The sequence below is a fragment of the Lepidochelys kempii genome, chromosome 13 (assembly GCF_965140265.1).
Source record: "Lepidochelys kempii isolate rLepKem1 chromosome 13, rLepKem1.hap2, whole genome shotgun sequence".
Lineage (NCBI taxonomy): Eukaryota > Metazoa > Chordata > Testudines > Cheloniidae > Lepidochelys > Lepidochelys kempii.
This window is the reverse complement of record NC_133268.1, coordinates 18,458,120-18,483,391: the sequence shown is the minus strand read 5'-3', so window position 1 is coordinate 18,483,391 and position 25,272 is coordinate 18,458,120. Positions and strand designations below refer to the sequence as shown.

The following is a 25,272-nucleotide window of genomic DNA, read 5'->3' as shown; positions in this document are numbered from 1 at the left end:
CTGTTTTGCGCAACAAATCACAGAGAATCACACTGTTAACCCACAACTCATAGGTCTTAGAGAAAAAAAAATGTAAAAAGTAAAGCTTACCTCTGTGGATGCATTGTTAACACAGTGTTATGTCAATACTTATAAAACATGGAGGACAGGCTCTCAGTATTCAGACAGAAAGGGCTTGGCACTTCAGCTTGATGATCTGTCTTCCTAATAAAAGCTAATCCTGGATTGGCTACTTTGGTAAATCTGAATGTAAAGCTTCAGGGGATTGGCTGAAACACTTCCTGAGCGATTATCTTTGTGCAGCTCTGGCAAGCAGGAGCCATCCTGTGCATAGAGAAGACAGGCTAAGCTAGGCCTATTTCAGCAAAGAAACTTAAAAAGAGGTCCTATACATGAACCTTGGTACAAAACAGTCAGATTTTCAAACAGAGGAAAGTGATCACTAACTGCTTGCTCAAATAAAGCAGTGTGCCTCAAACTAGCAATGCTGACTGCACTCAGATATTTTAAACCTGCAGAAGCGAAGGTTCATCCAGGTCACAAAAGCTATTCTTTCTAAGAGAAAAGCTAAATTCACTTTGCTGCCGTTCTGAAGTGTTGCCCACCTAGTGAAAGCCATGATTAGAAAAGGGAGGAGCGCATCTAGAAACAGAACATGCATGGGAGGGAACAAAATTAAACAAATACTGAAGGATCAGGAGGAATCATTTATTACATTTTAAAAACCCAAACCCCCACCCACTAGTCAGATACACAGAGCACAATTCCATTAAATACTTAGTGTAAACAGTATAGTTAATGTTTGATTTCTACAAAAATTATTGTATAATGTATTTCAGATTATAGAGTAGGGAGCTCATTACACACACATCTACCTTTCTCCTAATTTAAAAACAAAATGCTGCAGAAAATAATACAAATTGTCAATATCACACCAGATACTATGTTCTCCAATTCCCCCTCCCCCACCCCTCAGGCCTTCCAAATCTGTCAGTTAAACAAAAATCTGACTTCCGTATTAGTCGGCTGCAGCTGCCGCTTCCTGTCTATTAACCCTGTCAGATTCAGTACTTTTTAAGATGTAGGTCTGAAGAAGATATGGGTTTCAGCATGTGGAAAAATACCAGTCTGCTTTCAGATGGAAGCATGAACATCAGCACAACTCTCTAGATTTTACAGCTTTTTACTTTGGTTTTTACCCTAGATTAAGACTTTGCAGAATGAAGGAATTTGAAAAAAATAGAATATGATTTGAGTTAAAATGCAATCCATTTAAACAATCAGTTTGATTTAGAGCCATTTCTCAATCACTTTACTAAAATAAAATGAGCGTTCATCCTCTTCCAAATATCCTGTGATTCAATTCTCTTTCTTACTGCAGAATGTAGAGGAGTAGCAGATTTCTCACTATGCCAAGAGAGGGAAAGGCACAATCAGATGGAGATGTTAAGGGCCAAACTTTCACAAAGGCCTCGGCCTAGTCTTTACATTTGTACTCAAAATATTGCACCTGAAAAACTGGGAAGCAAAAAAATTGTATAGGCACCTGCAAATTACAGTGCTCATGGACGTTATAGACAAAAAGAGACTGATTATGAAAATGTGACCTTTTATTAAACAAACTTTTTTTGCATAAACAAAGAGGGAGGAGGGAAGGGAAGGGACGGGACAGATTTAAGATTTAAACATTAAATAGAAAATGAACTAAAATAACCAAAGCAAAGCTAAACATTCTTACAATACTGAATTGGGATTTGATGCAGAACACAGGATTGTACAAAAGCAGGCAGTAAAAAGCCTCTCCCTGAAATTAGGAGGAAGTCTAGTTGCCAGTGAAGCCTGCACAAGACTTCCTACTTTGCCCTTAAGAGTTATTGATTCCTAAAACAACCTCTACAAATAAAGCTAATAAACCCCACCACACCACCTGAAAGGACAGAATCAGTTTACCACACGGAGTATAAATGCTTTTCCATTGTGAATCTGCTGACTCACATATGTGCAATTCAATACAAAAAATAATCCTAGGCTGTAGTGTTGCATGCTGAATTAAAGTAGTTTCTGAGACAACAAGCACCTTTTAAGAGGAAATCCCAACCCACCATGTCACAAAACAGCGTATATTTTTCAGTGCACTTGCATTTTAGGCTGTACCAGCAGACTGAAAGCCCCAAGTGCAATGCTCACTTATTTCCTAACCAATTATGGAGTCTCTGCTGGAAGCGTTTTCCCTTTTAACCCTGGCAATATTTTTCAGGGCAGAGATCAGGAAGGCTCACGGATTACATGGGCAGTTTAGTTCTGTTTTAGGAATGTAGCAGAAACAGAATGCCTCTATTAAGGGAAACGTACAGCCCACTACAGCAGCAACAAAACATTGGAAATGCATGACATTCAAGTGAGCATTTGCAGCAGTATTCTATTAATAGCTCAAGCCCTTCAAAGCAGGTTTCTTTCTCACTGTGTGCCTAAAACACTGTGCAGCAAAGGATTATTTCCTCTGATGCATAAATATGCAGGTGTTGGTTTTTTCCATGCAGTAGCTATAAGAGAAAGGGAATTATCAACTACTAAAATGTATTCTCATTAGACAGACAACAATCTGTGTGGCTCTGATATCATTCACATTACAAACAAAAAACTTAACTCCCTATGAAGTGCAATGAACGAATAAAACTGACCATAGTATTTGTCAATGCTCTCTGCTAAGCAAGACGTGGCTCTGTGAAAGCAATGGTGCTGATGGTGGCTGGGCCTGGGCACATCGCCAAGATGACACACTCGTCCTTAGGGAGAAGATCGGCCACACAGGAGACAGTAACTTATTGGCTGATGCACAGAGTGGCAACAGCAACAGCCTTAGAGGAGGCCTAAAGTTCTACCCTTTTTATTCAAGGCCTGACTAGAAAGACTGGTCTATTTGTCTTTGGTCATAAGCCAGTAAAACAAGAACAAAACCCAGAAAGGGTGTACTGCTCAGAATTGGGGTTTGTCCATTATTTTAAAAATATGAAATCAGGAAGGAGAATGCTTCTCTGTTTTTTTGGCCCTGTTAGACACATTTTACTACAGTAGATGGAAGCTCAAATTAAGGAGTTACAGGAATCAGGGGTGCAATCAGTAAATGATGTCTGTTATCCTGTAACAAAAGACAATTCCTACTGCTGCTTGACCAATTCTCTTTCATGGGAGTTGTGAATGTTTTGGGTGGGGAAGAGCAAAGAAAAAAAAGAAGAGGGGAAGAAATCAAAGAGCTTTGTTAAGGTGAGAGAGAGAGAGAGCGGTTGCAGAGATAAAATTAGCTAGTACAAAGGTGCACAACGTTATTACACAGGAGGGCCTCAGAAACCTAAGCACATCCTTGTGTGGGCTAAACAGATTCTACGTTTTTAAATAAGATTTAAAGTCACCCTGTATTGATTTATATTTTAAGTTCCGCTTGTTTTGTATCAGAGTAACAGCCGTGTTAGTCTGTATTCGCAAAAAGAAAAGGAGTACTTGTGGCACCTTAGAGACTAACCAATTTATTTGAGCATAAGCTTTCGTGAAGTGAGCTGTAGCTCACGAAAGCTTATGCTCAAATAAATTGGTTAGTCTCTAAGGTGCCACAAGTACTCCTTTTCTTCTTGTTTCGTATGTATTTAGAAAGGTTGTTTCTATGTATAGTATTGTTTATTTAAAAACAAAGAAATCAGTGCATAAAACGTGTATAAGAATTAAAGAACACAGGGGGAAAAACAGGAAAACACACATAACCTTCTCCCTAATCACAAATAAAGAGTTTATTTTCTGAGTTAAAAGTCTGAGGTTGTTTCTCAGAAACCAGTTTGCTGAAGTTTGTCTCAAAGCGAGAGACACATGACAACAAAATGATAATGAATCAGCCATTAGTATAGTGTGTTGAAGCAGGCCGTGGGCCTTATGAAATTCACTGATGGGCCGTGTACAACCCGCAAGCCATATGTTGGGCCTCCAGACAGCAAATGTGAAAAATCGGGACAGGGGTGGGGGGTAATAGGCACCTATATAAGACAAAGCACCAAATATGGGGACTGTCCCCATAAAATTAGGACATCTGGTCACCCTAGGCACCCCTGAGCTAGCATTTGGGCAGTACAATGCTTTGAAGAGGTAAGATATTACGAGACAATGGGGAAGTGGGTAGGGGTGGGGGGAAAGGATGAGAGCAGGAAGAGAAAGAAAAACAAGAGATATATCGGAAGGACAGAACAGGTCAGGTGGGGGGGGGGGGGAGAGTGGCACGATATGTGAAAGAAAATGTAGGATCAAATGAAATAAAAAATCTTTAATGAATCCACATGTTCCATAGAATCTCTATGGATAGTAATTCCATGCTCTAATAAGAATATAACAGTAGGGATCTGTTATCGACCACCTGATCAGGACAGTGATAGTGACGATGAAATGCTAAGGGAGATTAGAGAGGCTATCAAAATAAAAAACTCAATAATAGTGGGAGATTTCAATTATCCCCATACTGACTGGGTACATTTCACCTCAGGATGAAATGCAGAGACAAAATTTCTCGATACTTTAAATGACTGCTTCTTGGAGCAGCTGGTACAGGAACCCACAAGGGAAGAGGCAATTCTTGATCTAGTCCTGAGTGCAGCGCAGGATCTGGTCCAAGAAAGAAACTATAACAGGACCGCTTGGAAATAGTGACCATAATATAATAACATTTAACATTCCTGTAGTGGGAAGAACACCTCAACAGCCCAACACTGTGGCATTTAATTTCAGAAAGGGGAACTATGCAAAAATGAGGAGGTTAGTTAAACAGAAATTAAAAAGGTACAGTGACTAGAGTGAAATCCCTGCAAGCTGCATGGACACTTTTCAAAGACACCATAACAGAGGCTCAACTTAAATGTATACCCCAAATTAAAAAACACAGTAAAAGAACTAAAAAAGAGCCACCGTGGCTTAACAACCATGTAAAAGAAGCAGTGAGAGATAAAAAGGCATCTTTTAAAAAGTGGAAGTCACATCCTAGTGAGGTAAATAGAAAGGAGCATAAACACTGCCAAATTAAATGTAAAAATGTAATAAGAAAAGCCAAAAAGGAGTTTGAAGAACAGCTAGCCAAAAACTCAAAAGGTAATAACAAAATGTTTTTTAAGTACATCAGAAGCAGGAAGCCTGCTAAACAACCAGTGGGGACCCTGGACGATCGAGATACAAAAAGAGCACTTAAAGATGATAAAGTCATTGCGGAGAAACTAAATGAATTCTTTGCTTCAGTCTTCACGGCTGAAGATGTTAGGGAGATTCCTAAACCTCAGCCGTCTTTTGTAGGTGACAAATCTGAGGAACTGTCACAGATTGAAGTTTCAGAGGAACAGCCGTGTTAGTCTGTATTCGCAAAAAGAAAAGGAGTACTTGTGGCACCTTAGAGACTAACCAATTGGTTAGTCTCTAAGGTGCCACAAGTACTCCTTTTCTTTTTACAGATTGAAGTGTCGCTAGAGGAGGTTTTGGAATTAACTGAGAAACTTAACAGTAACAAGTCACCGGGACCAGGTGGCATTCACCCAAGAGTTCTGAAAGAACTCAAATGTGAAATTGCAGAACTATTAACTATGATTTGTAACCTGTCCTTTAAATCCTTTACTGTACCCAATGACTGGAAGATAGTTAATGTAATGCCAATATTTAAGAAGGGCTCTAGAGGTGATCCTGGAATTATAGACCGGTAAGTCTAACGTCAGTACCGGGCAAATTAGCTGAAAACAACAGTAAAGAATAAAATTGTCAGACACATAGAAAAACATAAATTGTTGCGCAAAAGTCAACATGGTTTCTGTAAAGGGAGATCGTGTCTTACTAATCTATTAGAGTTCTTTGAGGGGGTCAACAAACACGTGCACAAGGGGGATGCAGTGGACATAGTGTACTTAGATTTCCAGAAAGCCTCACCAAAGGCTCTTACATAAATTAAGTTGTCATGGGATAAGAGGGAAGATCCTTTCATGGATTGACAACTGGTTAAAATACAGGGAACAAAGGGTAGGAATAAATGGTAAATTTTCAGAATGGAGAGGGGTAACCAGTGGTATTCCCCAAGGATCAGTCGTAGGACCGATCCTATTCAACTTATTCATAAATGATTGGGAGAAAGGATTAAACAGTGAGGTGGCAGATGATACTAAACTGTTCAAGATAGTTAAGACGAAAGCAGATTGTGAAGAACTTCAAAAAGATCTCAGAAAACTAAGTGATTGGGCAACAAAATGGCAAATGAAATTTAATGTGGATAAATGTAAAGTAATGTACATTGGAAAAAATAACCCCAACCACACCTACAATATGATGGGGGCTAATTTAGCTACAACTAATCAGGAGAAAGATCTTGGAGCCATCGTGGACAGTTCTCTGAAGACGTCCACACAGTGTGCAGCGGCAGTCAAAAAAGCAAATGGGATGTTAGGAATCATTAAAAAGGGGATAGAGAATAAGACGGAGAATATCTTATTGCTCTTATATAAATCCATGGTATGCCCACATCTTGAATACTGCATACAGATGTGGTCCCTTCATCTCAAAAAAGATACACTGGCATTAGAAAAGGTTCAGAAAAGGACAACTAAAATGACTAGGGGTTTGGAATGGGTCCCATATGAGGAGAGATTAAAGAGGCTAGGACTTTTCAGCTTGGAAAAGAGGAGACTAAGGGGGGATATGATAGAGGTATATAAAATCATGAGTGGTGTGGAGAAAGTGAATAAGGAAAAGTTATTTACTTGTTCCCATAATATAAGAACTAGGGGTCACCAAATGAAATTAATGGGTAGCAGGTTTAAAACAAATAAAATGAAGTTCTTCACTCAGCGCACAGTCAACCTGTGGAACTCCTTGCCTGAGGAGGTTATGAAGACTAGGACAAAAACAGGGTTTAAAAGAGAACTGGATAAATTCATGGAGGTTAAGTCCATTAACGGCTATTAGCCAGGATGGGTAAGGAATGGTGTCTCTAGCCTATTTGTCAGAGGGTGGAGATGGATGGCAGGAGAGAGATCACTAGATCATTACCTGTTAGGTTCACTCCCTCTGGGGCACCTTGCATTGGCCATTGTCAGTAGACAGGATACTGGGCTGGACGGACCTTTGGTCTGACCCAGTATGGCCATTCATATGTAGATGGAAGGGAGAAGAGGAGATGCGGGAAAAGGAGAAAAATAAGAAAGGCAGAGTTCATCCTGCACAAACTTCACCCCCACCTGCCAGAAGCAAGAAGCTATCCCCCCCCCCCCCCGACAGCTCTAGTCAGGATACGCCATCCATCAAGAGTGCCAAAACTGCGCCCCACCATTCACTACAGGTAGGAGGCACCATTTCTTAAGACAGGGGTGGGCAAACTATGGTCCGCGGGCTGGATCCAGCCCATTACGGCTTTGAGGGAGGTACCAGCAGGCAAGGGCAGCGCGTGGAGCCCTCTGGGGCCAGAGGAATGTGGTACCAGCCAGTTCCAGGAGTGGCACAGGCCAGGGCAGGCAGGCAGGGAGCCTGCCCTGGCCTCAGCGCATGCCGCTGCCACCCCAGAGCCACTCCAGGTAAGCGGCGTCGGGCTGGAGCCTGCACCCCAAACCTCTGCTGCACCCCAACCCCCTGCACTGAGCCCCTTGCTGCACCCCGCCCTCCTCCTGCACCCCAACCCCTTGCCCTGAGCTTCCTGCCGCAGCCCAACCCCCTGCCCTGAGCCCCCTCCCACACTCCACACCCCCTCCTGCACCCCAACTCCCTGCCCTGAGCCCCCTCATACATCCTGAACCCCTCCTCCGCCCCAACCACTTGCCCCGAGCCCCTTCCTGCCCACTGCACCCCCTCTCACACCCCAACCCCTTGCCCCAGCCCTACATTCATGGCCCTGCATGCAATTTCCCCACCCAGACGTAGCCCTCAGGCCATTAAGTTTGCCCACCCCGTCCTAAGAGGACCATTGGAGGCACCTACCAAAGACAGGGAGTGCCATCCTCCAGAGACCTCCAGAAACTCTGCCCACTGCTCACTATGGGCAAGAGGAGTGTTTCCTGGATAGCCCCAAACACCACACCTTCTGTCTAACACTGGCAGAGGTCTCATTCAAGCAGAGAAAACTGCAGCAGCCCGAGACAGGTCTCCAATCTCCCAACATACAATGAGAAATACAATTGGAAATAAAAGTAAAAGAGAGCCAATAGGGAAGAGGTGTTTGAAGGGGGGAGGGGGAGAATATACACTCCATAAGGAAATAAGTGGGTTGTTCACAGCCTCAGAAGAGAAGCCTAATGGATTAAAAACCCACAAGGAAAGGAGAGACAGTCCAGCGGGTGACAGACAGGTCACAGTCCTGCGTGTGTGCATGTGTGTGTGTGAGAGAGAGAGACAAACACACACAATGGAAGAGGAGTCACATTCCTGATGGAAAAGCAGAAAGGGGAGAGGGAGGAAATTACATTTCTCTAGCATTAAAAGGCTTGTAGACTGACTTGGGGTTTCTAAGTCTCTGAGCAAGAGGCCTGTCTTCTGAACATGGAATTCTAAACACTAATTCAGTGTCTTCCCTTGACAGAGATTGTTCCCCTTCCCCATTTTATTCTGAACAAGCCGCAGTGCCAGTAACTGCCTATAGATCATGGCTAGAGCTAGAGATTTGCAATCTAAGCAGCAGTTTCCAAATTGTCCCCACCCTGGAGCTCCTGTTTTAAACATCTCACTAAATGGGTCTAGAGGTGACTCTAGAGCTCCTGCATTTCTAGAATTACTGCCAGAGGCTCAGCTATTTGACCTGCTGGAGGAGCTGGTACTTTTGTCAGAGGCCCACAAAGAGAGTCTGCCTAGGCCACGTGACTGAGATGAGCTGATTTGCCACCAAGCTAGAGAGATGTACATTCTGTAGTGGCCAGATGTACATTCACTTGTCTATCTGGACAATATTTTTGTAACACTTCTGGTTTGGTTTGTTTGTTATGGCTCATACTGATTCTTCCTTGTCTCACTGTAGATTAAGTATGCAGACTGGAGAGGCTGATTTTATTTATTTATTTGTAATAGGTGTTAAAAGTATTTGCCATGTTATTAAAGCAGGGCATAAGAGAATAATAGTTCTCAGCAGAAATTTTCATATGTTGAAATAATATGCATGTCCTCCTCTTAAAGAATGTCTCTGTTCATGCTCAGTCATTTGCCAAAGACATACTTAAATCTCCAAAGCATGCTAGATTCCTAGCTGCAGTGGTGTTTTAAAGAAGGTGCTGCAGCAGCCAGTGTAAAGGATTCTGAGGCCCCGTGGAGGACTTGTCCTGTACGTAATAGGATATTTTGTGCAGAAACAGGAATATCCAAGTTGGGGAGAAACTCCCCGGGCAGAAAAGAGTGGTTTGGGACTGACTGAGTGTGAGTGAACACTCTGGCTCCAATGCTATTATACCAGCGCATCATTAGTCTATGTGTGAGGGCACATCTGATTTTATTTTCCATTAGCCCATGTAGGTGTTAGAATACTGGGTGGGTCCTTCCAAGAAAAGCTGACATCTCTCTTGACAATGTTTTACAATTAATTATTTTATATGCTGGTGATTAAGGCTCCAGTTTATCCACAGATCTTGGTTCCAAGATTTCTATGTTAAAAAAACAAGCAAACAAACGAACAAACACCTCAACCATGTCTTTGGACATTTGGGGATTTTTTTGCATGAGAACCTTTCTAAATGTCCTGTCCTTTCCTTTCCTTTCCAGTTCTACTGCTAAACCACGTTCTGTGTTGGCTAAACCTTGTCTTGACTTCTGTAACCACCTCCTTTCTGGACTTCCCGCTCCAAGTCTATCCAAAATACAGTACTGCAATAACATTCAAAAATCATGAATCAGGGTCACCAACAATCATGAGATTGGCTTTTGTTTTTAAATTTATAAATTAAATAAGATACATTTTGGATTATTTTCATCTACCTTGTAATTTTTGATCCTTCAGGCTACATGTTTTCAAGCATTTCTCTGGAACCATGAGAAGCCATAAACTTACTTTTTCTTTTTTTAAATAAAAGTGGAGATTCTCATGTATTCAAAAGACTGCAGGAGCCGGCGTCTTTAAGAAGCACACTAAAATATCATAAGCAATGTAATAAAAAATTACAAGGATTGGTAATGGAAAATATCTGCTGCTACCATAATCTTCCCTCTTCCAATCTCTGACTTCATCACCACTCACCTCTACAAATCATGACCAGCTCATCCCCAGTTTTAATCTCGTCACCAACTCCTTGTTTTGCATGGTAAATGTAGCTATGGTGTGACTTTCAAGGCTTTTCACACCTGCAGTTCCTCCTCTTCATTCTATATTATTCCCAATCCTCTCTCCTAATTACTTTCCTTGTCTCCTTCTCCCACTCTGGGCTGTACAACTTTCCTCTTGCCACCACTACACTTGGAACAGCCTCTTATGCCCTGTGTGCCAATCATTCTACCTCTCCTCCATCAAATATATCATAAAACCACTTTCACAAAGTTTCCGATATCTCCATCAATGTTTCCATGCTTTCCGGCCTTTGTAATGTATTGCACATGCCTAACCGACACTAAAATCCTTGGGGCTGGGACCTTGTCTTTTTCATGTTTGTGGATGGACTGAAGAAGATAATGAGTTTGCAATATAAAACTGAGAACAAGCACCACTTGTTCTACTTGTGGCCTTTCCCTGATACAGGAGACCTGGCTTCACAACAGAAGTAGAAGGCTGGCCTGCCATTAGCATGCATTTCATTCTCATTAACTAGCATGTACACACACAATTATATTCATTTCAGTACCTATGGAGTTTCTTTTTGCAGAAGATGGTGATATACTCTTTTCTTGCACTGTCTGATACGTACTCAATGTTTGTTAAACTTTCTTACTACTAATTGGTACCTGGTGACTATGATGAAATGCTTTCCTGAGCTCAACCCAGGGCTAGTCTACACTGGCAATGTTAAAGTGTTGCTGTGGCTTGTTTAGTGGCTGAGTGCTGGGAGAGAGCTCTCTCACTGCTCTGAAAAAAAAAAACAACCCACCTCCACGAGGAGAGTAACTCCCAGCGCCGGGACCAAGGGATGCAACTCCCAGCGCTGGTGCACTGTCTACACTGGCGCTTTACAGCACTGAAACTTGCTGTGCTTAGGGGGGTGTTTCTTCACACCCCTGAGCAAGAAAGTTGCAGCGCTGTAAAGTGGCAGTGTAGACAAGGCCCCAGTGAAAAAAGTCAGAGCTGGGCTTGCTGTGAAGGTGTTTATGTCCTTATCAAGGCCATTGTTCTAAAACGGTGGAGGCACAAAAGTAGGGAGAAGAGAACAGGGGGTGAACTGAGTTGTATCAACAGTGCTATCTGTTAATAAGGTAACAAGAGCAGTAGCTCAGAATGATTACCTTCATTAGTTAGACTACATAAGTAGCAATCTTGAATTGTGCGATTAGTATTCAAGCTCTTTTATTCAATGCATTTGACTTTGTTCTTAAAACTGCAATATGCTTACATAATTCTACAAGTCACATAGGGTGGGGAAGGGCCAGAGACTCTATTGGGTCCATAGGAGTAGTTGCATTGTATACAACATTGTAACTGTACAAAGAGCTGCAAAGCAAAAATTAAAACTGAATTCAGCAGATTTCTGTACGAAGTCCCATATATCAGGCTTTGTGGGACATTCAGACGCATGTGTGAGTTTACCTGTGGTGTTGATTTTTGGTTTTTGTAAAGAATTGTTTTCTCCTCTGTGTAATACTCTTGATACTTCCCAGTTTCTGAAGAGATCCTAGAATGCAACATACCAACTGCTAGAAGGCTTATTGAAACCATGCTATCTGTGAGGACAGAAGATGATACATTCTGGGTTTTAGTCAGTGAATCAGGAAGTACCAAGTTTCAGAGTAGCAGCCATGTTAGTCTGTATTCGCAAAAAGGAGTACTTGTGGCACCTTAGAGACTAACAAATTTATTTGAGCATAAGCTTTCATGAGCTACAGCTCACTTCATTGGAAGTACCAAGAGGATTTCACAAGCGGGGGAAGGGAAGGGGGACTCATTTAAAACAAAACAAAAAGTCAAAACCACTTTTATGCAGCATTTGTCCACAGGCTGGTAAAGGATGAGTTTAGCACAGAAACTAGCATTTAATTCAGTTTTCACTTTTGTCATGCAAGTTATCTTTGACCTACACCTCTCCATTCCAGCTCAGCTCCTCCCCCTGCATTTTGCCCTTGTTGTGAAATTCCTCCTGTGTCTTTGTGGAATGCCCTCAGGAGAACCATAATTGGCTCTCCTGCATGGAATGCAAAAAGGTAATTAGATAACATCTAGCTCATCCTGGATATTGGATTTCTCCAAACATTGTAATCCTACATAAACATGATCCAGGCAAATACTATTATCTGAATTTCATTACTACTAAGTAATGCAAATGAATGCTACTGTGTCCACTTCCCCCTACAACTATATTATGGTAGAGACCTATTTAAAATGTAGAAAAAAAATTACACCAACAGTCAAGGACTGCCAATGTAGCTACATTAATTGTTTTGAATTTGAACATTTAAAAAAAACCTTTTAATGGCAATAGTTATCTCAGTTCCTAGAGGACAGGAAGAACATAAATCATCATAATTGCTCAGACAGAAAATCAGAGGTACTCTTCTCATGCACTCCCCAATCCTCAAATTCACACAAAACTCCGAAGTAGCTGGATACTTCTGCTAAAATGATAAACTGTGAAAAAACAATGCTGAATTTAAAATTCTCACTCTTATGTTTCAGAGTTAACGTTCCACTGAGATTAATGGGAGCTGCTTATGCTCCCTCTCCGGACTGAGTCATGGCAGCCAAGGATCACACAACTCACATGACATGCATTTGTCAGCCCTCTCATGCATCCCTGTAGCCTAGCTCAAACATCACTCATTCAAACTGGGCTGTAGGTGCATCTTCTGACCACCAGGGGGCTGCAATGGCACCAGCTAGACCGGGGTGGCCAACCTGAGCCTGAGAAGGAGCCAGAATTTACCAATGTACATTGCCAAAGAGCCACAATAATATGTCTGCAGCCCCCCATCAGCTCCCACAACCCGCTCCCAGCGCCTCTCACCTACCGGCAGCCCTGCCGATCACCACCTCCCACTCCCTCCCCACACCTCCCGATCAGCTGTTTTGTGGAGGGCAGGAGGCTCTGGGGGGGTAGGGAGGAGCAAGGCCAGTGCAGGCTGAGGGAAGGGGGTGGGAAGGGATGGAGTTGGGGCAGGACCTGTGGCAGAGTGGTTCGCTGCTCCAGGCCAATGGGAGCTGCTGGAAGTGGCGGCCAGTATGTCCCTCGGCCCGCGCCACTTCCAGCAGCTCCCATTGTCTTGGAGCAGCGAACCACAGCCACTGGGAGCCGCGATCGGCTGAACCTGTGGACTAGGCAGGTAACCAAATTGGCACAAGCAGCGGAACAAGTTTGGGAACCACTGTCCTAGACTGAAGACTCTTCAAGACAGGGATCATGTGTTCATATGCATATGTAACTCAGATCCTGACTGAGGCCTTTGGACACTGCCATGACATAAAAATTACTAGTACTGGCCATTCCTTTGTACTTTTCCTGGTTTGCCACCAGAATCCTCTAGATTAAGTCTTCCTATATGGCCTGCTCTGCTCATCCATGATGGTTTGGCTAGGCTTCAGACTTTCCATTCCTATCATGAGGGTGGGGAGCATTTCAGCATTTGGCCCTTACAACTATTGTTTCACTCTGCTAGGGTCAGCAATGCATCAGTTCACTTTCAAAACAAAATACTTGCAACTAGAATCTTTTGGATATGTTAATGAAAGCTTAGAAGCCAATGAAAACAGAAAGAAGGGTAGCATGGAGTGCCACCACCAACAGTCTCAATCTGCTCCCTGCAATTGGTATTAACACCCTTGCGAGCAGTCTAGAGCAGGAGTCTCCAAACTACGGTCCATGGGCTGGATTCGGCCCGGGGCTTCCATTTATCTGGCCCTCCAACCAACAGGGGAGAAGCAAACAGCTGAGTAGGCACTTCGAGCAGGCAGAGGGAGGGGCCGTTGGCAGCAGCTCATGCGGGGCCGGGGGGAAAGGGGTAGCTCAGCTGAGCTGTGCAGTGGGGTGAGTGCCCCTGGGAGCCAGTGTCCCCCCAAAAGGGGAGCCAACTTAGGGAAGAGTTGCTGCTGCAGCCGAGCAGGCACGGACCCCTGCCTTAGAGTAAAAATACAAGCCAGATGCTTAATTACATCTCCAATAAATGTAGTAAAGAAGATGGAAATTAACAATTTCATAATGGTTAAATTTTAACTACAGCACTAATAGAACTAAACAGTCTCAACCAACAATGGGAACCTGGAGCTTCTCTTACCAAAGTACAGCCAAACTTTCAATCCTTTGTCATTTTCTTCAGCAGAGCAGGCACGCCTAGCAGGCACAGGGTGAAGGGAGCAGGCCCGGGGCAGAGCAGACCCAAAAAGGGGAGCCAACTTACAGTACCTGCATCGATTAACTTTTATACCTGATTTAGAATGTAACGCAACACTGACACAGTAGTGTTTTTTTTTTAACAATTTTGCATATATTTAATTTCTTTCACAGTTGCTTCGGCCCACAAAGCCCCTTCAAAAATCTAATATGGCCCTCGTCTCATAAAGTTTGGAGATGCCTTGTCTAGAGTGCAAGGATCGAATGGGTCATGAAGACTGCATTCTTGTTTAATCCACAATAGTGTTCATGTATCCTGAGGGGTAAGGAATGGAAGTTTGTAATGTAACTGTCTGTGGCATACCTGTTCTACAAATGGCAGATTTTGGCTACAGTGTGGCACATTTCTTTACTACTAAATTCACACTGAAGGTAAGCTCCAGTGTTTGTTACAATACTATAAAGAGCTAAATAACCCCAAATGCAATTTAAAAAAACCACCATAAAACCACTAACCAGTATATAACTGCATTAAAAAAAATTACCATATTGTTTAATCTTACACCTTTACCATATTTATAAAATTTACCTTACAAAATATCTGTTTTCCAATGGTTTTTACTGGCAAAGCTTATTTTTTCAATTCTTCTTAGCAAATTCTTCATATGCCATTTCCTGTTTCCTTCTTAATTATTTAAGGAACTTAAACTAAAAAACAAAACAAACAAACAAAAAAATGCTTACCTCCCACATATTTGTTAGAGTTATTTGATTTTGGGCACAGTGAAAAGAGGATGAAATTTTACATAATTGTCCAACTAAATCTCCAGATTTCTGTCTGTTGTGCACAACTTTCATAAGTACCCGTAAATCTAGGGAAGTTATTAAAAGGCAGAGCAATATTTGCTGAATAAGCACCAGTCTCTCCCCATAAATGCTCCTCTTTAGGCCTCAGAGTGGTTTGCAAGAAGTTTGGGTCCTTAAACTACAAGCTTTTTGTAGCATGTGGACCATGTCTTCATATGTGCTTCCATGGCACCTACCAGAATGGGCCCTGATCCTGACCATTACTATAATATAAATATTAAAAAGGAATGAAAAATACAACTTCAGGTGTATCCTTAAATAGAAATAAGGACTTTTTCTGACACAGGAATTCTATTAGACAAGCACTGAAAATTGAAAAGTAAGCCTCCTCCATCCTCCCAGTTACACTATAATTTGTTACTGCTACTGTACTAATTATCAAAACATATTCTTGCCCCTGTATGTGTAGAAGGGAGCAGCAGAGCACGAGTTTAATAATTTAACATTTTGTCTGCATCTTTTCCTAACTTGAATAGAAATGCAGCACCCTCTAGTGTTCTTTTAAGAAGCAGTGCATTGATATCAATTTGAAATCAAGAAAGTTTTGCCCATCCTCATATGGGGCAATATCTATTCAAACTGAGCCTGCTGAATGTCTGTTTGACATATAGAACAGGTTTATATAAATGCGCATATAGAGAATGCTACCCAGGAGAGTTTTTGCATCAGAGTAAGAACTCTGATGTAGGAACTGAGTTACATTTGGTCTCTGTGTATATAAGGTCTTCTGCAGTTTCCACAGTATGCATCCGATGAAGTGAGCTGTAACTCACGAAAGCTTATGCTCAAATAAATTGGTTAGTCTCTAAGGTGCCACAAGTACTCCTTTTCTTTTTGCGAATACAGACTAACACGGCTGTTACTCTGAAACCTGTCGAAATGCTGTGTAAAATGTTCACAACAAAACACAAAAAGAAGGGTTACTGCCCAGTAACTGAGATTATCTGAGAGTTGCTTCTATGTATTCATACAAGGGGGCTGGCATGGACCCTTCTGGAGTCTTAAGATAAGGCTTCTGTGCAAGAGGCACCACACGCCTCTGTATTACGTCAGGAACGATAGGAGTGAGTCAATGCCTTTGAAGACCCTGCATTTGAGCCCCATCTAAAGGTTGGTGCAAATCCTGAGGACAGAGTCTACAGCAGAGAGAACTGTGGCTTTGCTGCCAACACTAGCTGTTCTGGACCTGTCATGGAACAAGCAGAAGGCTGTGCTGTTGCCCTCCATGCTTTCTCTGCACAGCATTTAAAATCTCTTCTGGATCTCAGTCCAGACATGGCTCTGGCATCAAGGGGAGCCCTTGAGGCCTCTAAGTGCCTAATAGTGTCTGGGACACCAAATGTTTGACACCACAAGGGGGTATTCATGAAGCCCCAATGAATAGCTTTCAAGAAGGATGTACAAGCTCAAGATTCTGAGACACTGTCTGAAGAGTGCCAATGCACAGAGGCCCTCAAAGAACCACCCCCGATATCATTAAAAACTAAGACCAAGTTAATCCAAAGATTTGCTAACGTTAACTAACTTCTGAATAAGCATAGTAATTGATTTTATGGTTTTGAATCTAAGTAATGTTAAATCCATGGTTTTGATATGAAACTAGGTAAAACTCAGCTGGTCCCCAACCCCCCTGAGTTATGATTTTAGATTTATATTTTGTTAGAACTGACCAGGAGGGTGGAACTGGAGAAGTATGAACACAGTCTGACCAAAGTTGAAAGTGTGCACACAAATCCCAGTAAAGATAAAACACTTAGTTTCTTACAGATTTTGTTGCAACTGTACTATTCTAATGCAGCGAGACAGCCAGGTGAGGACAGAGTGGTTCACTTCCCAGAATGTACCACTTTTGTGTAGCCAACCAAATAGTGATCCGAACTCACATGGGAGTGTAATGACCCATCCACTCCCAGTCTTTATTCAAGCCTAACACTATTTCCCCATGTTTATTCCCCCTCCCCCACCCCGCACTGTTCCTCAGACGTTCTTGTCAACTGCTGGAAATGGCCCACCTTGATTATCACTACAAAAGGTCATCCTGTCCCCCCTCCCCCTGCTGGTAATAGATCACCTTACCTGATCACTCTCCTTACAGTGTGTATGGTAACACCCACTGTTTCATGTTCTCTGTGTATATAAATCTCCCCACTGTATTTTCCACTGAATGCATCCAATGAAGTGAGCAGGAGAGAGAGTTTGTGTGTGTGTGGGGGGGGAGGGTGAGAAAACCTGGATTTGTGCTGGAAATGGCCCAACCTGATTATCATACACATTGTAAGGAGAGTGATCACTTTAGATAAGCTATTACCAGCAGGAGAGTGGGGTGGGAGGAGGTATTGTTTCATGGTCTCTGTATATATAATGTCTTCTGCAGTTTCCACAGTATGCATCCGATGAAGTGAGCTGTAGCTCACAAAAGCTTATGCTCAAATAAATTGGTTAGTCTCTAAGGTGCCACAAGTACTCCTTTTCTTTCTGCATGATTGTGTTGCTTTGGCAGCTGAACTGATGTAACAATTACACTCATAAAGTAGATTTAAGTGACACTTCTGACTACACTACTAGAAGTGCTTCCTAAGTAGTCTGTAAACTACTTAACGGCTTGTCTTCACTGCAACAGTTTAGCCCTGAGTTAGTACACTCAAGCTATTGCACTCTAGCTAGCCTACCTCGAGAGAGTGAATATACTGCAAAACACCACTCCCACTAAACAAAGTGATTTGGTTAACATCACAGTGATCAGATTAACAGTTGAGCTGTTGTCACTTGAGCTACTGCATTACTAGCTTGATCATCAGCGGCACTTGAGCTTTAACCAACCCCACACACGCCAACTAGTTGAGTTTAAAGCACCACTTAACTCAAGCTAGTGATTTGTGGACAGGAGTTGGGTTAGGGGCAAAATTTGAATTAGCTCAAATTAACAAGGCAGTGAACATAGGCTCTTACAGTTTCCATAGACACAGGTCAGGCAGCATAAGGGCTTGTATACACAGTGGAGTAATGCGTACTAACTTGGTGTGCAGTAATTGGTCTGTGGAGACCCTCTGCTGCACAATAAAAGTTCTCTAGTGCACTTTAATGTACAGGGAACTTTTAGTGCACACCAGTAGGGTCTACACAAGTGATACTCAGATTGAGGCTCGCGAGTCGCAAGTGGCTCATTAATGTATCTCCTGCAGCTCTTTGCAGTACATGACATTAAAACACTATGTGATTTAATTATTAACCAATCTAAGTTATTACCCTATTGGGATTCTTTTACTATGTTATTAACCAATTGTAGTTGATAAAATAATACTTGGTCAGTCACTTTGTTCTGAGAATAATTTATAAATAGTAAATGAACAATTAATTCACTCTATTGTGACTCTTTTGGGTAATGCTAATCACTAATTTGGCTCCTGAACCACTGAGGTCTGAGTATTACTGCTCTTAACAGACCAATTAATGCACAACATGTAAGTGCACTTTAGAATTCACACCCCTGCAGTGTGCAGCACCCCCTTATGTAGACAAGTCCTAAGGGTATGTCTATACTTCAGAGACTATATTGGCATAGCTATACACCCACATCTCTGAGTGCAGACACAGCCTACTCCACCAGAAGAGATTTTTCTGTCAGTGTTGTAACACAACCTCCACAAATAATGTTAGTTATACAGAAACACTCTTCCATCGACAGAGCTGCATTTATATTGGAGGTTATGTTGGCATAGCTACATTGTTCAGTGGTGTGTTCTATTCACACCCCTGACCAATATAGCTATGCTGATCAAGCCGAAGAGAATTACTCAGTTTTGTAGTCCAATAGCGCAGCCAAGTTTACCTGCTTATAAAGTTGCATCTTCTAATTCCAGTAGATTAGTTAAGACACTTACCAGAAAGACCTAGTTTAGAAGGAACTGTTGTAGAATAAGACTGAGGTGCACTCATGCAGCAGCAGGGGCCAGTGTTTTATCCAGATATATAATTTTTTTTAAAGGAGTATGGATCAACAATGGATTCCTGCCCTCTCCCTCCCGCCTCAAAAAAGTCAGCCCAAATTCAAATTTATGAAGAGAAACCAGACAATAACTACACATAAAATCAAAGAGCATACAAACTAGCCCCGAGTTAAACTGGACATCAAATGGTCACCTATTTTTAGAGAAAAACATTAATTTATGCCCCATTGTAAGACCATTTTAGATTGCAACCTGAACTATGAAGTCATTACCAATGGATTTCATAACTAAACAACATTAAATGCAATATGTTGAACTGTCGATACATGGATACTAGCAAACCTGCAGCAAAACAAAACAAATGACAGAGAGGATTAAGTGTACCTATAAATTTTGATTTGGCTGGAACAATCTTTAGTAACCTAAAAATTAAGGGATCTGCATGACATTAAATTCCACCGAAATAAAAGAAAAAAATCAAATTTAAAAAAGATCTAGTTCACAGTCTCAAGCATTTCTGCGCATCAGTTTCTCCGTAGCAGAGCATATAATATAGGATGATATATTAGTCTTTGTAGACCAGGGTTATCTATTTAGATATCATATTAGCAACTCATTACATAGAACTCCTGACCATACTGGCTGAACTGGGTAATAACAAAGTTTCATCAGCCAGGCTGTGTGATCCTAGTTTTGTGTTATACTCAGGTTGTACTGTAAAATAAATTCTAGCCTGGGTCTTAACATAAGATAATATGTGATTGTTAAACATTGTTGTGAGCCATGTAGAGACAGGGCCTTTACTGTAAAGATGATGAGCTTGGGCCTGTGAGCGGGAATGAAAGAAAACATCAGAGCATTCCATTCCTACTCTGTTAACCAACTCACGGAACAGTTCTGAAGTTGGTGACACAGAAGAATTAACTTCTGTCCGCTTTACAAAAAAAAAGAGGCACTGCCATAGTCACCATTTAGAGGAGACCCAGGTTAAAACAGTAGCTGCAGAATCAAGGGCTAAGATTTTTGTTGTTGTTTTTGCTTCACTTCTGAGATGGGGCCAGATATTCAACTGACAACAAAGAAACAATTTAAATTACAGAGTTATAAAATTATAAAGGAAGAAGCAAAGAAAAGGTTAACCAAAAGGTAATTAGGATATGGTTAAGCAGCCCCATGCAATTAGTCCAAGCATACAACTCTAAACACTTAACCGGAGTGATTCCCAAATCAATAACTAAATAAAATTGAGTTCTTTGGGGCAGGTATTGTCTCTTATTTGTTAATATTTATTACGTCTTGAACAATACGGCTGAGGCCTCTAGGCACTACTGTGATACAAATAAATACATGTTTTATAACAAGATAGTTGCAAATAATTTTCTCCTTTATTTACCTGCCAAGATTTAGTTCAGGTCTCTAGGGTTTTCCTGTAAGACCAGACTATATACAGAATGGGAAGAGACGGTCATTGCACTTCCCTTCCCTGAGCATAATGATATCACTGTCAGCTGCTGGAGGGGAAACAGAATCTTGCAGTCAAGTTGTATAGCAGGTAAATAAGCCTTCTGCAGTTTCACTTCTACCACAACAAACCCACCATCTTGTTTGTCTTTTATTATCTTTTCTTTATTTTTCTCTTTTTACATGCCTTACACATGTGTGTTGGATCATATTAAAGAAGTTCTGTATTAAAATCACAAATGAGTTTGATTCCCCAGAGTTTAAATTCCAGGGTATTACTAATTAAGAGGTCTCTTGGTTTTTGGTACTGTTTCTCTCCCTCTATGTGTGAAACTTGCAAGCTGCTAATTGTGTTAGTACATTCTAAGACAGAGTCTGTTCTCAAAGCAATTCACAGAGAGAGAGACTCAAAGCAATACTCTAACAACAGAAACAGCACCCAGAGACTCCCCACCCTTTTGTTGTATTAACCATTGTGATTAAAATAGAGATAGAGGATATATGTGGATGGATGCTTGGTGTGGATAATAACTGAATGATCAGGGAGGTGCCAGCCTAAGAATCTAGTGTCCATCGGCTGAAGAAGGCATCAAGTGGAAATAACCAGAGGACCCCACCCGGAGGGCAGACTGGAATCCACCCAACAGCCTCAAGAATGGGAGAACCAAAGAACAAGATAACATCTTAGAGCCGTCAGGAATGTGCTATCTGCTGATTGATTCAGCAACAGCATGATGAAGCAATTCCCATAGACTGGCATAGGAAGAAATTCCTATAAAAATAGACTCTAAAAAGTGAGAACTTTGGGGTCTGATTCTGCAAACCAACTTCCAGGAGCATCAGATGAGCATCTGACAAGGCCCTGCTCCCTCCTCATGTCCAGGCCACCTGGCCAGTGGCTTGGCATGAGCAACTCTAAGGCTGGTAACTATGATAACAACCTTGCAGAACCTGTGTGTGTGGGTGTGTGTGTGTGTGTGTTTGTATGAATGAATGTGTGAATAAATATGAGATTGAATGGAATGTTATAGCTATAACTAACTGCTTACTATGATTCTTTCTGTATTCACAATAAATGTGGTATTTTGCCTTTTTCCCTTTAATAAGATCCTGCTGGTTTTTATTTTATTGGTATAACATGTGTATAGTGTTTCCATGGAATTCTGAGTACAGAAATATTGCTAATTAAACACAAACTCAATTTGGGCAAATGCCGTCTTCTACTGTGCATGCAGCACATACCTTTATGTTACTTAGAAATTAAAATTGGTACAGTTACAGTGACTAGAAAAGTATAATGCACTGGTTATTTCTTGAAACAGGTAGATCCACCTTGTTTGACAGTACTGTAAAGCACTGAGCTGGTCTCAGGCAATGCCCACCAAGCGTTAATGTAAACCTGTGCAAAAGATAACCAGAGTAATATCATAATTCAGAAGGAAGATATGTCAAGTAGTCTAACTCCCAGTGAATGGATAAAGGCAAATGTGGCTGGATGAGTGATAAAGGCTACTTGCTACCAAATTGCTCTGGCTCAGTTTCAGAGTAAAAGAGCAAACTGGAGTAGTACTTTTTTGGGAGAAGTGGGAGTGGAGGAAGGAGCAATAAATAACTCAAGTTAACTGTATCTCAATCTCATCTGTAACATAAACTCCAGCTAAATTCTCAGTAGAACCCAGACATTTTGAACCTTTTAATTATAGTTCCTTTAAATTCAGCTGGAAAGAAGGAGCCATCCAAATACAGCACAATAACTTAGCCCCTTCCTGCCTCATCCTGAACTGCTGATAGCCTACACCCCCAGAAAATCTTCATCTTCCTAACCAATGGAAATCCTATCCACTCTTTACTGCAAATGAATGAGAAATTGTATGTATTTACATCACGTGAGTGTCTCCTAACTTGCAAAAATCATGTCCTTAAATTAGCATTTCTCAGTATTGCTAATTTCCACACTCCCACCCACTTTGGGATCCACTTTTGTCCACGCCCCTAGCAATGTTCACTGAGCTCACTACAGGTGTAATATGCATCAATTCCCTTGGGGAAGAGAAGTGATAGCCAAGAACCTGTTCCTTTACCTCAAAGGTTAACTTCCAGATCCTCTAGGAATGTGCTCTGAGCACAGTGCAGAAGCAACATGCTCCATCTCCTATAAAAGTGGAAGGGGAGGAAGACAACACTTTGAACTATAACACTCACCTCCTAGTCCACTGTCTTTCACACCTGGTACAAACTATCTCAGGACTCATTCCTGATCTTCTTTCTGGCAAGATATTATAAATGCAGGAGTAACAGATTTTCACTGATTCCAGCCCTTAAACCTCGCAAAATATCTCTTATTCTGGAAGAGTATAGCAAGAACTATATATAGCAACAGTGAAAAACTGATAGTTAAAAGCCAAGATCCTGCAGTGCCTCACTAGTTATTATTTGCAAACCAAAGATATAATATTAGAAATTGCCATTACTTACTGAATTTCTGATAAAATGATACTGAATAGGTCTGTTCCCAGATTCCTCCGGTAGCTGTATCTTGAGATATGTTGGATGCTAATTCTTGTTTTCTGAAACAAAAACAACTAGAAAATAATCCTGCACAGTAGGGAAGGGTGAACAAAATCTTTTAACAGGCCTCATTCATTTCTTACTTCTGTGAAACCATATTGGTGTATTTAATATACCAGTTTCTCAGTCTGATCCATTAAAACTGGATTTTTCAAAGGAGAGCAGATGACTCAAGGACTAGGAATGACTTTAAGAGGCTTTCACATATAGGTTACTGGTTCAAATGCAGACCAGAATTTTAACTGCTAAAAATTTCATTCCTGTTTGTTACCTCCATTAAATGAATTTGTAGTCTCAATCTATTTTCTAGTGGATAAATTTCTGTATCACAAACCAGGATCATAACTGGCCCTTTTAGTGGCAGTCTCAACATAGAGTCTAAGACTGAATTGGTACTGCATGTCACAATTAAAGCATATTAAGGGAAGAGGGGGAACCTTGCTCTTCCACTAATCCACTTGTAACCTCTGTAAGTGCATATGAGGTTGTTCATTTTCAATACCAATTCCATTTTAGGCCTTTACTGAAACTACCAATAGGGGGACCAATTGTCATGCTGGGTTGAGAAATGGGGACTCCACCGGAAACTGTCCTGAATCTAAACATTAATTTGATATCTCTCTGTCCCCGCTGTAAATTTTTTTACACTAGCTCCTGAAACTGGATCCATGTGACTGAACATTTGTCCAAGTCCTGTGAGGATCTGATTGGGGCCTATGTCATTAAAATATTGGGCCACATATAAACTAACTTAAAAAACACTCTCCCTTTAAAAAAAAGTGACCGTACACATAGTTTTAACTATACGATTCGATTGTCTTTGAAAATGTTACTTGAGAAATGTTAAAAAGGATCTTAATCCTCTTGCAGTTGTCTCCAAGAAGCACAGAAAAGGGCATAGAATTAACATTTATCAGGACAGATAGATAGATAGATAATTAGGAAGAAAAATCTAGAGCCCCATTCTGCAAATGCTTGCGGACATGTGTAACTTAACTCCCACATAAATACTCCAGTAGAGCTCAGTATTGCTGCTCATGTGAATGGTTACATGTGTGATTAAGTGTTTGCAGGTTTCGGGCTTATGCCACTTCTCATTCACAAATGTCAGGAAAACTAATAGGTGGAAGATATTAAGATAAATGAAGAATATCAGTTTCATGTAGCTTTCTTATCATATTTGATTGCACAATGTCTATGATAATAAAAGATAACTGTATAAATGTTAATGATAACACTGTAGTTCTGCATGGCTTAAATTAAGTACAAGGTTATTCAAATGTGAAGATGGTCAGAAAAGTTAGGCTCCAATGCTGGAAAAAATTCTGCCAGGGTAGACCCTGAGCTGGCACAGGACCGAGTGAAATCAGTTAGTCTTCATGCCACTGTACAGACTTGAGTATGCTGAAGCAGCAGGCCTATGTTTGTAAAAATGTCTCCTTCTTAATCATCTGATTCCTTTATCTGTCAAATATCAGCATATACATTAAAGAAAAATACAGGTTTCTTTTCCTGTTTTTCTTTTTAGAACCAATACAACTAACAAAGAGCAATATATATTCTATTCTGTCTCAAGCACCATCTAGCAAATTGTCAGTTAAATTCTGCTAATGCATTCTTTATTAATAGGGATAATGCCAGAGGCAGATAGTGTTGTATGTGAATGGATATTTAGATCTTATTTTAAATTTGCAGTACTTGGCAGTTAGAAAAATCCATCTTTTTATTTGTAAACTAGATCCAATGACAGAAAGCATACAGAATCCCATGACATAATTTAGCAAGGGAAAATGTCACTGATTGTTTTCCTAGGTCAGAACAATTTCAGTATTAGTCCTTTCTGCTTACTCATAGCAGAATATGACCAATTGCTATTGTATCAAGTAAAAGTGTCTCAGAAAGACTGTGCTCATTCTGCATACTATGGTAATAATAGCAACCTCACCTCTGCTCAGACCAGAAACAAGAACTTTATTTTTAAGCCAATCTACTAG

The 25,272-nt window shown here is 41.1% G+C and overlaps 1 protein-coding gene across 4 annotated transcripts in view; it reads right to left on the bottom strand.

Annotated features, from left to right (window-relative positions):
* The window catches only part of ZMYND8 (zinc finger MYND-type containing 8), a 120,360-nt gene that overhangs the window by 93,064 nt on the left and 2,024 nt on the right, over positions 1-25,272 (bottom strand). For 2 of the 4 annotated variants that reach the window (XM_073309526.1, XM_073309527.1), the window contains exon 2: positions 23,186-23,277. In XM_073309526.1, the coding sequence (XP_073165627.1) occupies positions 23,186-23,277 (92 nt within the window). Of the gene's footprint in view, positions 1-90; positions 194-23,185; positions 23,278-25,272 lie in introns of those variants that run through there. The other 2 variants (XM_073309528.1, XM_073309530.1) reach the window with 2 other exon arrangements.